This window comes from Carcharodon carcharias, chromosome 7, assembly GCF_017639515.1.
Source record: "Carcharodon carcharias isolate sCarCar2 chromosome 7, sCarCar2.pri, whole genome shotgun sequence".
Lineage (NCBI taxonomy): Eukaryota > Metazoa > Chordata > Chondrichthyes > Lamniformes > Lamnidae > Carcharodon > Carcharodon carcharias.
Genome location: NC_054473.1, coordinates 125,680,525 through 125,695,454, shown reverse-complemented (window position 1 = coordinate 125,695,454; position 14,930 = coordinate 125,680,525). Strand labels below are relative to the sequence as shown.

Below are 14,930 nucleotides of genomic sequence, written 5' to 3'. Positions count from 1 at the left end.
TTATCCTTACAACCTTTTTTGAACAAGGGTATAATGTTTGCAATTCTCCAGTCCTCTGGCACCACCACTGAGTCTAGGGAAGACTGAAAGATTATGGGCAGTGCCCCTGCAATTTCTACTCTCACTTCCTTCAATATTCTTGGATGCATCTCGTCCAGTCCCAGTGCCTTGTCAACTTGAAGAACTGAAAGTCTATTCAACCTCCTTATCAATTTTGAAACCTTCTAGTGACAGGGTTTCCTCATCTGCCACCATGGCCTGGGTAGGGTCTACCTCCTTCGTAAAGACGGATGCAAAGTATTCATTTAATATCTCAGCCATGGCTCCTTCCATGTGTAAATTCCCTTTTAGGTCCCTAATTGGCCTTACTCCTCCTTTTACTATTTATATACCTATAGAAAACTTTGGGATTCCTCGTTATGTTGGCTGCCAGTCTTTTCTTATAATCCCTCTTCGCTTCTCTTATATACTTTTCACCTCCCCTCTGAGCCTTCTGTATTCCTCTTGGTTCTCAACTGTATTTTCTACCTGACACCTGTCATAAGCACAGTTTTTCTTCTTTACCTTAATTTCTATCTCCTTTTTCATCCAGGGAGCTCTGGATTTGTTTGCCCTACCTTTCTCTTTCGATGGAATATATCTTGACTGTGCCCAAACCAATTCTTTTTTGAAGGTAGCCCTTTGTTCAGCTAGTTTTTCCTGCCAAACTTTCATTCCAGTCTATCTGGCCCAGGCCCATTCTTACTCTGGATGTTCCAGATCCTGGATGGATATCTCAGCAGAATCACCATCATCATCATCACCATCATCAGCAGAATCACCACAACCCATAACTGGTTGAGGCCACAATTACAAATCAGATAATTTAGGGGGGATATTCATTTGCTGTGCAATTCTCAGCCATTTCATGGAGAACACCATAAAGTAATGCAGGAGCTGGAGGAGGATATTTAAAAACATTATAGTAAACAACAAAAAAATCTGTTTGAACCTTTGCCCGGGTTTCATAGGAATGTTACAGTGGAACATTTTAATTTGACAGAAATATAATGGAGTGGTTTTAGACATTTATATGCTTGCACACTATAAATCATATCATAGGTTTAGGCTTACTTTTTTGTCCAACTTTCTTCCAGCCATGCTGAGGCTGATTACTCTATTATCTGATATTTCTTGGGCACTTATCTGTAAAAGCAGGAGAAGATGTATTAACATTTCATTTTGTAAATTTATTCAGTCAGTTGCCTACCAACACATTTGCTGTACACCAGGTGGATGACATTATAATCCCATAGAGCTCATACCAGCATAAATACACTTGTGGAGGAGTGAGAATGAAGACCAGGACCCTGATTTCTGCTCCCAGGTTGAGTGCACAGAGACGGGGAAATTCCCGAGTCCAAGGAACCAACCTTTATAAATAGCTGCCAGGAGGGAGCGGACTGGATTAGAAGGAAATCCAGAAAGAACTGAGGAGGGTGCTGGGTGCGGAGGAAAGCGGGGTGGAAGGCCTGCCTTGGGGAACTGTGTCCAAAATGTACAAAAAAGCATAAAATATGAAACACCACTCCTTCCCTCACCCCTCACACACCCCCCATGCCAACCCATGCCACCTCATGCTCCCACCTACCCCACCATGGGCCCTCATGCCCCCCATGCCAAGGCATGATCCCCAAACAGCTCCTATAGCCCCTAATAACTCCATGCCAAGCTCTGCCCTAACCATCCCCTATAGCTCTTTATAACCTCTATGCCAGCCTATGCCCCTCCACTCATGCCACCATGACCCTTTGGAGCCCCTATGCCAACTGAGTGTCAACTCATGCCAACCCATGCCCCTCCACCCACCACCATTTGCTCTTATACCTACCATGCCAACTCATCTAGTATCCACCATGGGCAGACCTCAGGACCCATGCAGAGATGAGATAAAATAAAGTTCTAAGTGTCCATTGCTAACTTCATTATATTGAGAAAAACACATTCATAGACACCCATTTACTGCATTTACATTCCTTCAACTAAATAAAGTCTTATGACAGCAAAGTTTCATTCAAATGTACAATCCCTTATAACAAGAATTGGAATTTATCCCATATTAAAGAATCTATAACCACTTGTAGCTGTCAATCAAACTGTGAAACGGTAGGAACCTATTGTGATAATGGACAGTTGTAAAATCAGTCACAAAGACTAATCCAGTAATGGAAGCCCTCAGGCTTATGTCAACATCAAAATGAAACAGCAAGTAATTATTTTTTTATAATTCCAGATTCTGTTTTCAAATATTTAAAGAGCAGGACTTTTAAATGCCTTGACAGCTTGATAGCTTGCTTTGACCAGTGCTTCTGATACTTTTGACAGCTGATTTTGACAGGTCTGTTGACAGCTTGACAGTAATGATTTTATGCACTTATTATGCACAATTACACCTACTATTAACAATTCCAAAGGCCACCTAACCTCCACCAAAAGGCACCCGACCTCCACCAAATGTTTCCCAGGATCATATCCAAAGGGGTACCTTACCTCTCCAAAGGATACCCTAGTAATCCAAACAAATCCACAAAGTTCAGCCTGCTCTTACCAGGTCTAATCTGCACACTTTGGGCTTCACACTCAGAAGCTACCAAAGTCCCACTTGAGTGGAGGCAGCTGATGATTTAAATGGCCAGCTGCCTCTGTAAAGTGCGTGTGTGTGTGTGAATCGTGCCCCACCCCCATTCCCACACCCATGAAAATGGAAATTGCCATGTTTAGAGCAGAACTTACAATTTTTGAGCACTTCCGCTATTTTTACCACGATAGAGAGGCTCTCTGTCATGGCAAAAATCTGGGCCCAGGTGTACAATTCAAAGGTTCATTTGGACACTTGTGTTTTAAGTACACTCAGATCAGCTATATAAAGACACTTTGGTGTCCCTGACTATATTTCTTCCCCGCATTAACCCCCTCCCCCGCCCGACTCCACATACTAATTCACTGGGTTAAAATCTCAACACAATAGATCAGGTCAGAATGGTCAATCTACTTGGCCTGTTTTCTTCACCAAGTTTGTATTCTTTGTACAACTTGGTTTATGAGTTTATTTTACTTTAATAATGATGTTCAATATTAATTTTAACTGTACCATTATTGTTCCTTTTCCAGCAGGTTTCCCATTGGTCAGAATAAGTGGCCGCGTCATCTTCTTACTTGAAACGATCTGCGTCATTAATCAAAAATTTACTTTTATTGGGTAAGTAATGAAGACTGGTGCTGCTTTGGAATAACTCAAGATCATATGAAAAGTCAGACCTACCACTCCTAGAGTACATGAAAATTCTCCAAGAAAGTCGTGTTCATAAAGCTGTTTACTGGATTTGTCCTGGTCAAACAAGGCAAATTTCAGTTTCTGTACTTCTTCAAAATGATAGTCGACCACAAATTTCTTGGCAAATACTGGGTTGAGGTTGTTCATGGCTGTTTCTGTTCGGCCAATCTGTCAGAGGAGAACATATACAATAGGAAAGGTTTCATTTCATTCATGTTATAGAACAGAAGTAATCTTATGCTGGACATTTATTTCTTGATAGACACTGGCGAACATGTTGGATGACATGCCAAGGTTAACTTTTGTGTTCCAGGAGATAGAGATGAGGGGAGGCTATTTAGTCCATCTACCTCATCCTTCAACAAAAACATCACAATACCTGACTTTTGCATGAATCCAACGTGTGGGGGGTGGATGGGTGTGGGTGGCTAGTGATGGGTTGCCTCTACTACCCTGAAGACCAATTGAGCTACAGATCAATCTGTATGAAGAAGTGTTTCCTTAAAACAGTGTTCATTTTGCCTTTTACCAGTGTCTAGTCACCTTATCCTGTGGCCGTGCTTTATACTGCTTAGTGTTCAGAATTAGTCTTCCTTCTTCCTCAACCGAGGTTCCCCCCAACCACCACTGTGGTTGACAGGGCCCTCAGTTGTGTCCAACCCATCTCCCGCGCCTCTGCTCTCACACCTTCCCCTCCCTCCCAGAACCATGATAGGGTCCTGCTTGTCCTCAATTATCACTCCACCAGCCTCCGCATTCAAAGGATCATCCTCCACCATTTCCGCCAACTCCAGCATGATGCCACCACCAAATACATCTACTCCTTACCCCCCATCCCCGTCGGCATTCCATAGGGACCATTCCCTCCGGGACACACTGGTCCACTCCTCCATCACCCCCAACACCTCAACCCCTTCCCATGGCACCTTCCTATACAATCACAGAAGGTGCAACACCTGCCCCTTTTCCTCCTCTCTCCTCACCGTCCAAGGGCCCAAACGTTCATTTCAGGTGAAGCTGCACTTCACTTGCACCTGCTTCAATTTGCATCCGCTGCTCCCAATGTGGTCTCCTCTACATGTTCCATGTTGTTCTTTCACACAATGTTACCCTTATTCTGCTATTATGACATTCTGCTTTCTAGCACTAATCACTATCATTAACACTCCCTTTGTCCTTTAGTTCATGACATCTTTGTCAATCCCTGCTTTGTTCCCACCTATTGCTGGCCTTCCATCCAGCTCCACCTGCCCCACCTCCCTTTAACAGTATAAATTTCATCACATTTCCACTTCTGTTCAGCTCTGAAGACGGCTCATACGGACTCAAAACATTAATTCTGTTTCTCTCTCCACAAATTCAGCCAGACCCACTGAGTTTTTCCAGCGTTTTCTGTTTTTGTTTCAGATTTATAGCATCCGCAGTATTTTGCTTTTATTTCAGAAATAACTGTTGCATTCTAATTAGAATCCTATGTATCTCTGGCAGGGCCCCTCTTATTCGTCCTAGATCTTTGTGTTTCCCACCTACGCTTGTCCATGGCCCAACTGAAGTGCAGGATACAAGTTTTAGGAGCCAAATTGGCACTTCAACACAATATAAACATTGCTTAGCAGTTAAGTTCCTCAGCTCTTGGGAGCATTCAAGGATTACACAACAAATGCCTTTACATGGGATAGATAAGCATTCTCAGCTCTTATCTAGTGTTGATTTCTCTACATTTTCTTTGTACCGTGTGTTTTGTGCATTTTTTAACAATATATTCCTCTCCCCTTCCACATGGACTTGCACCAATACAGAACACATCATCTAGGGACTCATAACAAACTCCAATCCATCGTCTCTTTCTTCATTTGGCTCCAAGTTCCTAAACACCTCAAATTTAAATTTTCCATACTCATGTTTAAATCAATTTATGGCCTTGCCCCTCCCCATCTCTGCAACTTCCTCTAACCCTACAACCCCCTTATGTCAAACTCTTATTCTGACTCTTGTGCATCTCCTCCTCTCTCTCCCCACCTGGGCCATTATTTACCCAGGCCACAATCCCTGGAATTCCCTTCCTAAGTCGCTCTGTCTTTCCACATCCCTCTACTCCTTTATGACTCTCCTTAAATCCTATTTCTTTGACCAAGGACGGAATCATCCCAGAATTACACTAAGTGTGGTAGCGGGCGGGAAAAAGGATGTTTTACCAGCTGGCCACAATGATGGGTTTTCATGCCATATCATCCCAATCCTGCCTCATTAGTCGTGCATTCCCAGGAACCATGCCACTCTGCTGGCAGGCGGCCTCCAAGTCGCCCAGCACACTGTCACCTCGTTGCTCACTCACTCTGGGCATTATATTTAAAGTACAGCCACGCACTCACCTCTCAGTGCTTCCAACCCAGGACTGCTCCACAGAAGACATGGCCCCGAAAGGCAAAAAGACTGCAGCCCCACCCCATCCGCCGATTCAGTGACTCTTCCCTGGGATGCCTTCTAGGCATCATTGGAGTCCACTGCTATGTGCTCTACCCCAGCTCTGGCTGTAAGGGGCCCACCAGCGTCACCAATCTGGCTTGATAGCCGGTGGCAGTCATGGTCAGTGCCAATGCCACACAGAAGAGGTTCACCAACCAGTACCAAAAGAGGATGAATGATCTCATCCGTGCTGCCAGGGTAAGGCAACCAACTATTCACTCTTAACTCACACACACACAAGCCCATCACACTTCCACAGGCATCTCACTCGCTGCCAGTTCAAGGGACATCACCATTCACTCTCTCACACACACCTTCATCTGCCTTGTGGATCATGTCCTCATCCTGTCCATGGCATCACTCACCACCCACATATGCCAGGCATTCTTCTCATCTGGTCTGGCAGGCGTCCGGCATACACTCTCTCCATCTGTTTTCATGCAGGACAAGCTGGCACAGAACAAAAGGGAGAGGTTGCAGACTGGTGAAGGCCCTCACAGACTTTGAAAACAGAATCAGATCGACAACGAGCTGGACAGTTCCTGTGCAGGTGGTGAGGTCGGCGGTGCTCAGCCAAGGGAGGATTCAGGAGTGCAACATCCATCAGATGATCATGTTATGAGTGAGTTCCCATGTGCCGCAGTCCTCTGCCATGCACTAATTATCTCCCCTTGCTTTTGCAGGCACATCTGGGAAGCAGTCCAGGGGTCCATGAGCCAGGTCCTCAACTCAAGTCCTGAAGACACCTTGGAAGAGGAATCTGATGACACCCTAATAGAAGACCCATCATAGCACTCATCCACACCCTCCACTAGCGCAGAGCCACACACCTCAGTGGGACCTAGTTCTAGAGTAGCCTTGGGGTCCCAATCTGGTGAGCACATCACACTGTCTGATCCACAGCAGGCGACAGCAGGGACTTCCCAGGTTCCCGGCACTTGGAGGACTGCTGGAGGTCAGAAATCTGCTGAGTCCAAATCAGATGAGGAGCCTCTGGATTCAGTCATACCTCAGTTGCTGGAGCTCCAAAGGCAATCTCGGGAAAATCAGGAAGGGATGTCCGCTGCATTCCTCAGATTGCAAAGCACGATGGAGGAGTTCGTCCACCTTCAGTCTGAGGTGATAGCGCCGGCATGCCAATGCACCGAGGTCAGCATTGGCAGGATGGCAGCTGCCAAGGAGACCTTGGTCCAGGACATTAGTCCTGCACTGCTGCATGAGCTGCACTCCATCGCTAATGCCATGGTTGGCCTCTAACAGTGTCAATGCAAGACAGGGGCAGGTAATCTCAAGCTCACCCTCAAGGGGTTGGCCAGGGACCCACGGGCACCCATAGGGAGGAGGATCAGCAGCTGCACACCCCAGGGCCATCCACCCAGATCGATGGTGCTTGTTATTGCTGCAGAATGTCATGGGCAGGTGTCACAGAATTCCAGCATTCTCTCTGTGTGCTCTCAGCACCTTTTAGTTGGGGCTGGCCCACTCATCCCTTCAGCATCTGTGATCAGTGATGGTGTGCTCCTGAAGGGTTCAGTTGCTGAGGTCTGACAAAGGATCAGGTGTATTTAAAGTTTCACGCTGTGTCTCCATGATATGACCCTGATCACAGAGTGCAAGCAAGCTGTCCCGAGCCAGGCAGGAGTCAGACATTCGCAGACGATCTAAGGAGTGACCTCACCTCATGTTGTCATCAACTTCTTGGAATCTAGTGACTTTTAGGGCCACCGCTGCATCTCCATGATATGAGCCTGAGCACTGAGGGTATGTGCGTTACCATTAGCCACACAGGAGTCAAATGTTCACAGAATGCCAGTGCAATGGCCTCATTGCCGGCATCCTCGCCTTCGAGGACCCCATTATCAGCATCCCCTTTGACGTCCTCCAATCGGCAGCTCCTCCTTCTCCTCCTCAGTAAGGTCCTGCCCACTTTGCAGCACCAGGTTGTGGAGCGTGCAGCAAGCAATGATGATGTGTGACACCCTCTGCAGAATGTTTGCAGTACTCCACTAGATCTGTCAAGGCACCGGAACTTCATTTTCTAAATGCCTAGCATTTGCTCCGCCATTGTCTGGGTCGCGGCATGAGCCTTGTTATACCGTCGCTCTGCTGCAGTCTGAGGCCACCACACGGGCATCATCAGCCACGTCCTCTTTGGGTAGCCCTTGTCCATGAGGAGCCAACCCTGCAGCCTGTCTGGACCCTGGAAGATGTCAGGGATCTGAGACCTGCTAAGGATATAGGCGTCGTGGACACTCCCTGGGAATTGTGCACAGACCTGTAGGATGTGCTTGTGGTGGTCGCACGCCAGCTGCACATTCAGTGAGTGGAAGGCCCTGTAGGTGACTTAGTTGACTGCTTGATGCCACGGAGATCTAAGCGTCACTTGAGTGCAGTCGATTGTACCCTGCACCAGTGGAAAACTGGAGATCTGTGCTCTTGCTTCCTGGCTTTCCTGATCCAGGGCAAAATGGGCATAGTTCTGCGCCTTCATGAAGACCTCCTGGGTACACTTGAGCACAGAGACTTGCGAGATCCCACGCAGGTCACCTGTGGAACCCTGGAAGGAGCCACTGGTGTAAAAATTGAGCAAAGCAGTCACTTTCACGGTCACTGGCAGTGGATGCCCTCCATGTAACCATGGCGCCAAATTCTGCAGTAGGTGGCAGATGTGACCAACCAGTTCCCTAGACATGCGCCGTCTTCGGTGGTTCTCAGTCATTTGCAGGAATGACAGACGCCATCTATGGATCCTCGGTCTGGCGATGTGCCTACGAGCGATGGCTCACTGTGGATCTTCAGCTGTTTGCGCAGCAGGCCCTGACATCCCTTCATCATGAGGGAGGTACTCCTCCCTTTGCCTCCACCGCACTCTTCTTCTTCTTCTTCTCTGGTCTCTGTAAGCCATGAGGCATACCACTAAATCACCAGGCTCCATGATCCTGATGTTCTCCTCCTACAGGATCAAAGAGGCAGACAAGTGGGTTAGCATAGGTGTTGGTTCAGCCTGAAGGCCCCTTCATTCATGCAGGAGAGTGCTGGCCACCACTTGAATGACCAGTGTGTAGTGCGTTCATTAGCTGTCCGAAACCCCACCCACCTCCGCCCCACTCTACTTGGTGACAGCTTCAGCCACTGGACTGTATGCTGAGCTCTCAGCTCATCATTCCCTAACCCGCACTGCAAGGATGTGCTGTTAGTTTGAACCATAATGGATGCTGGTCCACACCTTAATAAAGGTATTGCAAGGGGCTATGACCACTTCCACCAGTGACTGCGCTTGGTCACCTTTCACAAGGAGTTTGTACAAATTGCCCAATCGCCCAATTGCTCTGCTGCCCCCTAAAACTGTCATCCTCTGAGCTTCACTTTCTTGCCCCTTGAATCACTAATTTTTTTCATTTACAGGATGTATGCGTCACTGGCTGGGTCAGCATTTATTACCCGTCCCTACTTGCCCTTGAAAAGGTGATGGTGAGCTGCCTTCTTGAAGCTGCAGTCCGTGTGGTGGAGATGCACCCACAGTGCTGTTATGGAGGGAGTTCCAGGATTTTGACCCAGCGACAGTTAAGGAACAGCAGTATATTTCCAAGTCAGGATGGTGAGTGGCTTGGAGGGAAACTTCCAAGTGGTGGTGTTCTCATGTGTCCTTCTAGATGGTAGTGTTCATGGGTTTGGAAGGTGCTGCCTAAGGAGCCTTGGTGAATTCCTGCAGTGCATCTTGTAGATGGCACACACTGTTGCCGCCATTCATTGGTGGTAGAGGGAGTGAATGTTTGTGGCAGGGATACCAATCAGGCTGCTTTGTCCTGGATGGTGTCAAGCTTCTTGAGTGTTGTTGGAGCTGCACTCATTTAGGCAAATGGAGGGTATTCCATTACACTTCTGACTTGTGCCTTGTAGATGGTGGACAAGCTTTGGGGAGTCAGGAGGTGAGTTACCTGCCGCAGAATTCCTAGCCTCTGACCTGCTCTTGTAGCCACAGTATTCATATGGATAGTCCAGTTCAGTTTCTGGTCAATGGTAACCCCCAGGTTGTTGATAGTGGGGGTTCCAGTGATGGTAATGCCATTGAATGTCAAAGGGCGATGGTTAGATTCTCTCTTGTTGGAGATGGTCATTGCCTGACACTTGTCTAGTGTGAATGTTATTTGCCACTTGTCAGCCCAAGCGTGGCTATTGTCCAGGTCTTGCTGCATTTGGATGTGGACTGCTTCAGTATCTGAGGAGTCACAAATGGTGCTAAACATTGTGCAATCATCAGCGAACATCCCCACTTCTGACCTTATGATGGAAGAATGGTCATTGATAAAGCAGTTGAAGATGGTTGGGTTGAGGACACTACCCTGAGGAACTCCTGCAATGATATCCTGGAACTGAGATGACTGACTTTCAACAGCCATAATAATTTTCCTTTGTGCTAAGAATGACTCAACCAAAGAGAGAGTTTTCCCCCTGATTCCCATTGACTCCAGTTTCGCTAGGGCTCCTTGATGCCACACTTGGTCAAATGCTGCCTTGATGTCAAGAGCAATTACTCTCACCTCACCTCTGAAGTTCAGCTCTCTTGTCCATGTTTGACCCAAGGCTGTAATGAGGCCAGAAGCTGAGCGACCCTGGCAGAACCCAAACTGAGTGTCAGTGAGCAGGTTATTGCTAAGCAAGTGCCGCTTGTTAGCACTGTTGATGATCCCTTCCATCACTTCAATGATGATGTAGAGTAGGCTGATGGGGTGGTAACTGGTCAGGATGAATTTGTCCTGCTTTTCATGTACAGGACATAACTGGGCAATTTTCCACATTTAATGTTTAATGTCTTCAATGTTTCCTTTCAGAGAGAAGGCAAAAGCGCATTTGGATCCAGGGCTCAGTGTTGACTTTGTCAGGGTCTTAATGCAATGGAAGAGGCGAAGGCGGGAGAGGTAACTCTGTGCGCAGGGAGGACATGGTCAAGCGGATCCAGAGCATGAACAGGGAGGTCAGGGGGAGAGACCCAGGCAATGGGGGCAACTCACCAGGCCTACAAGTTTATCATAGAAGAGTCTCCTACTTAAAAATGAGTGAGACACAATGCCTTGCACATCTGCACTTGTCCCGAGCTCTGGTGCATCACATATGCCACATTCTTCGTGAAGACCTGGTGCCACATGGAATTGGAGGGTACCCCCTGCCAGTGGCTTTGAAGGTGATCGCAGCACTAAATTTCTTGGCCACTGGTTCTTTCCAAGGATCAACAGGGGACCTGTGCGGCATCTCTCAGTCCACAACACGTCGATGCATTAAGGGGGTCACAGATGCCTTTTACAGAAAGGCCCATCATTAGGTCAGGTTTGTTCTGGACGAAGATAGCCAAGCTGCAAGATTCACTGGCTTTCCACCATCTACTGATGGAAATACTGCTGCGACTGAGATGTGGACATGCCTAGGGATCTCCCCCTCCCATGCATGTCTTGCTTTCTCTACTACCACTGAGGAGTCACAAATGCCACTAGATTATCAATGCTGATGAGCTGCTCTCACTCAATGGTGTTCTTTGAGGAAGAAGGGTTAGAAATGCTTACATCACACACCCCCCAATAATAATTTAAACACAACTCCCTGATTTCACACAAGGGTGTGGAGACTAGTTCAACCGAGGTTGACCTCTCAGGAATGTGAATCTCAGTGGGACATGATTGATCACTGAGTGGGAGGATGGCTAAACCTTGAAATAAGAGAATTCTGAAGTACAAAATCACAAAGCCTTCAGTTCCAAAAACATTCACATAACCATCAAATGTATTCACAAAAGTGCAATTTCATTATATGTATAGCACACCCATTGCCCAAAAGTGATATCAACTTTTCTTAACTTTCCTAACTCCACCGCTACACCTGGGTGCAGCCCCTACATCCACAGCAGAGTTGGAGGCAGCCTGCTGACTGCTATGTCCTGATGTATGTGATGTGATGACCTTGGCGGACACCTTGTGGTGACCTGAGGCCCGGAGGACCCAGGCCAGATAAGGGTCACCTGCTCAGGGGCAGAAACGCCCTCAGCAGCCTGAAAAGCTGGGGTAGATAGGGTCACAGGCAGAGGGGGCTGTGAGCTGCTGTATACCCTTGGAGTGTCCTGAGAGGAGGCCCCCGGGGTATCCGGCTGATGCTCATCCTCCCTACGGGTGCCCAAGGGCCCCACCCTGACTCCTGCACCTGGAGGGGGGGGGTCAAGGTGCCTCGTCCTCATGTAGCCTTCATCTTGATGGCGACCACCAGGGTGTGTGGCCATGAAGTGCAGGGCTGAGCACAAACCCAGCAAGATCTGGTAGACCAAGGTCTCCATGGTGGTCAACAGCCTTACCATGGCAACCTTGGGGCGCTCGCAGGTCGGAGCCATGACCTGACAGAAAGCAGACAGATTCCTCCATCGTTTGCTCTAGCCTGCTGAGTAACTGTCAAATCTCTGCCTGATTTTCCGTTGCCTGTCATTGCATCTCCAGCATTGAGTTGGCGGCCGTTTCCAGAGGCTCATCATCTGACTCGGATTAAGCAGGTGGCTGGTCTTCAGCAGCCCTCCATGTGCCAGAGACCTCGGCTGTCCCTGCCTCCGACTCTGTGGGGACGTGTCAGTGAGGTCTTCTCCAGAACGTGAGCCCGAGCCTAATCTACATCTGTGTCCCACCGACATGTGTGTCTCTGAGCTGGTGGGGGGTGCATGGAAGCGCTTTGACGGCTTTTCTGGAGATTCCCCTTTGGATGTTGTCTGAGGGCTCATACCGGTACTCGACTGGCTTAGGGGCTTCAATCTGCTGGTGCCTAGAAAATAGAAAATAGAGTTTCAGCTAATGAGCATGAACTAGATAAAACTGTATGTGACTCACTGTGGTTGTCAGGATTTGATGGAGTGATGGAGCTGTGATCCATACCAGGTTGGTGGGAGAGGCTGATCTCCCCTTCCCTGCAGGAGTGATCCCTGTCCTCCCCAATCAGCTAGGCTGCAGCCTCCTCAAACTCAGTGAAGGCAATGATGTTGGCTGTCCCTCCCTCAGTCTGAGATCTCTCGCACCCAGTGTGTGCCAGCTTGGCCTGTATGAAGAATAAAGAAAGGCGTGTGACGAGAAGGGATGGAGCAGAGGTTGGGTGAGATCCATGTCCCCTGTGTGTGGTGAGCCCTCCCAGAAGGGTTAGAGGATGGAGTGCGAGCAACATGATAGATAGGATGGTGGTGATGTTAAAATCTTGGGGAGAGAATGAGTGTTGATATGTGTCCCCCACTAATGGTTGTGTGAAATCCCTGAAGAGAATAGCTGTTTGAGTGCATGATGCCATGATGAGAGTTTGATATTGGAGGGAGTTGAAGGATGACTTACTCTGGTGGAATGGCTGAGGTCATTCATCCTCTTCCTGCACTGGATGGCATTTCGGACGTGGTTGCCAGATGTGCTGACCTGCTCCGTGTCAGCCTCCCATGCCAGAGAGGTGAGGCTGCTGTTCTGTTCTCCTTCCTTATTTTGGAATAGAATTCCCAACAGTTAGAGGCTGCTTATGTCACATCCCCCATTTTGGTGAACCTGCACCTAAAGTACTGCATACAGTCTTGGTCGCCTTGTTTAAGGAGGGATATCCATACATTTGGAGCAGTTCAGGCGAGGTTCACTTGGCTGATCCCTGGGATGAAGGGGTTATTTTAAGAGGAAACATTGAGCAAGTTGGGCCAATACTCATTGGAGTTTAAAAGTAGATAATCTTATTGAAACATAAGACTCTGAGGGTGCTTGAAAGATACTGAGAGAAATCTTCTTCTCGAGGGGGAATCTAGAACTAAGAAGCACAATTTCAAAATAAGGGGTTTCCCATTTAAGATGAGGATGAGGAGGAATTTCTTCTCTCAGAAGGTTCTTAATATTTGGGATTATCCACCGCAAACAGCAGTGGAGGCTGATTCACTGAATATATTTAAGGCTGAGTTGGACAGATTTTTGATTGATATAAGAGGCTAAAGGTTTTGGGGGGCAGGCAGGAAAGTGGAGTTAAGCCATAATCAGATCAGCCATAATCTCACTGAATGGCAACACAGGCTCAATGGGCCGAATGGCCTACTCCTGCTCTTATTTCTTGGCAGATTCTATTTTCCCACTTACTACCCATTTCCTTTTAAAATTAGGCAGGGAAACCCATAGAACTTTCTATGCTTCTCCATTTTCTAACTCTAACTTACAGTTACTTTCCAGCCCTTTCTACTCTCCGCTCTTCTCCCTTGGTCACTTTGTTCCCTTCTATTCCTCTCCATTTTCTGCAATGTTTCCCAGCTGAACCCTTGCAAACAGAAAACATGTTAATTAAAAAAACATTTTACCAATTGACTGAACAGTCTGAAACTGAATGCGTTACCCACACAGCAAAATAATTGTTCTCCTACCTCTGACCATTTTCCATTGATATCCATGAACACTACACAGAATGGGTCAGATTTAGATGTGACATCTCTGTCTAAGAGATTCTGGCCAGACACAGATAGCTCCACTTTACAGACACAGCACTGGGCTGAGCCGACAAGGGCTGCAGGAGCTGGGGTTAGAGTGTACGCCATGGAGCCGATTCACCGCAGACCAATCTGTGGGTTTGAGAGAGAAAGAAAATGACGCCTCCATGTAATTTAAACCTTACAATTTTCAACAGTGACCACATAATGATAACAAAGTGCAACAAATTGGCACCATGCTCTATGGACACCAAAAGCCTGAATGCAGACTCTCAAAATCATCTTAAATTAACATTAAGCTTTATCAGTTGAATTAGCTCCTGCAGTAAAATTGTACCCTAAATTTTAAATAATGTTAAAAACAGCTATGACGTGTGCATAACTAAATGAGAATACATAATAAGTGGTCACATTTCTAAAGTTGAGATAAACTTGTCTTATATGCTCAACTAACAAATCATTTTTGTGTCTTGCTCACTCCATCTTGAGCCTTTACAGATCTATTTAACATTCTTGGCCTCACAATCTTCTGTTCTCAAATGGAGCTCCCATTTTTCCTTCAGCTGATAAAGTTGCCTCCAAGGAGCTGTTTTCCTTTAGCAAGTCTACCATTCAAAAAAAGCCATGTGCCCAAGGTTTCAATACCTATTCTGTTAGATTTGAGGAGGCTTTTCAACACCTCTCACTCTGCTG

The 14,930-nt window shown here is 47.1% G+C and overlaps 1 protein-coding gene across 1 annotated transcript in view; it reads right to left on the bottom strand.

Annotated features, from left to right (window-relative positions):
* Positions 1–14,930, bottom strand: part of cpne2 (copine II) — a 276,356-nt gene that overhangs the window by 237,666 nt on the left and 23,760 nt on the right. Inside the window, exons 2-5 of the mRNA XM_041191951.1 lie at positions 14,175–14,369; positions 3,302–3,481; positions 3,131–3,205; positions 1,114–1,185 (exon numbers count right to left, since the gene is read on the bottom strand). Of these exons, the coding sequence (XP_041047885.1) occupies positions 1,114–1,185; positions 3,131–3,205; positions 3,302–3,481; positions 14,175–14,345 (498 nt within the window). The 5' untranslated portion in view covers positions 14,346–14,369. The remainder of the gene's footprint in view (positions 1–1,113; positions 1,186–3,130; positions 3,206–3,301; positions 3,482–14,174; positions 14,370–14,930) is intronic.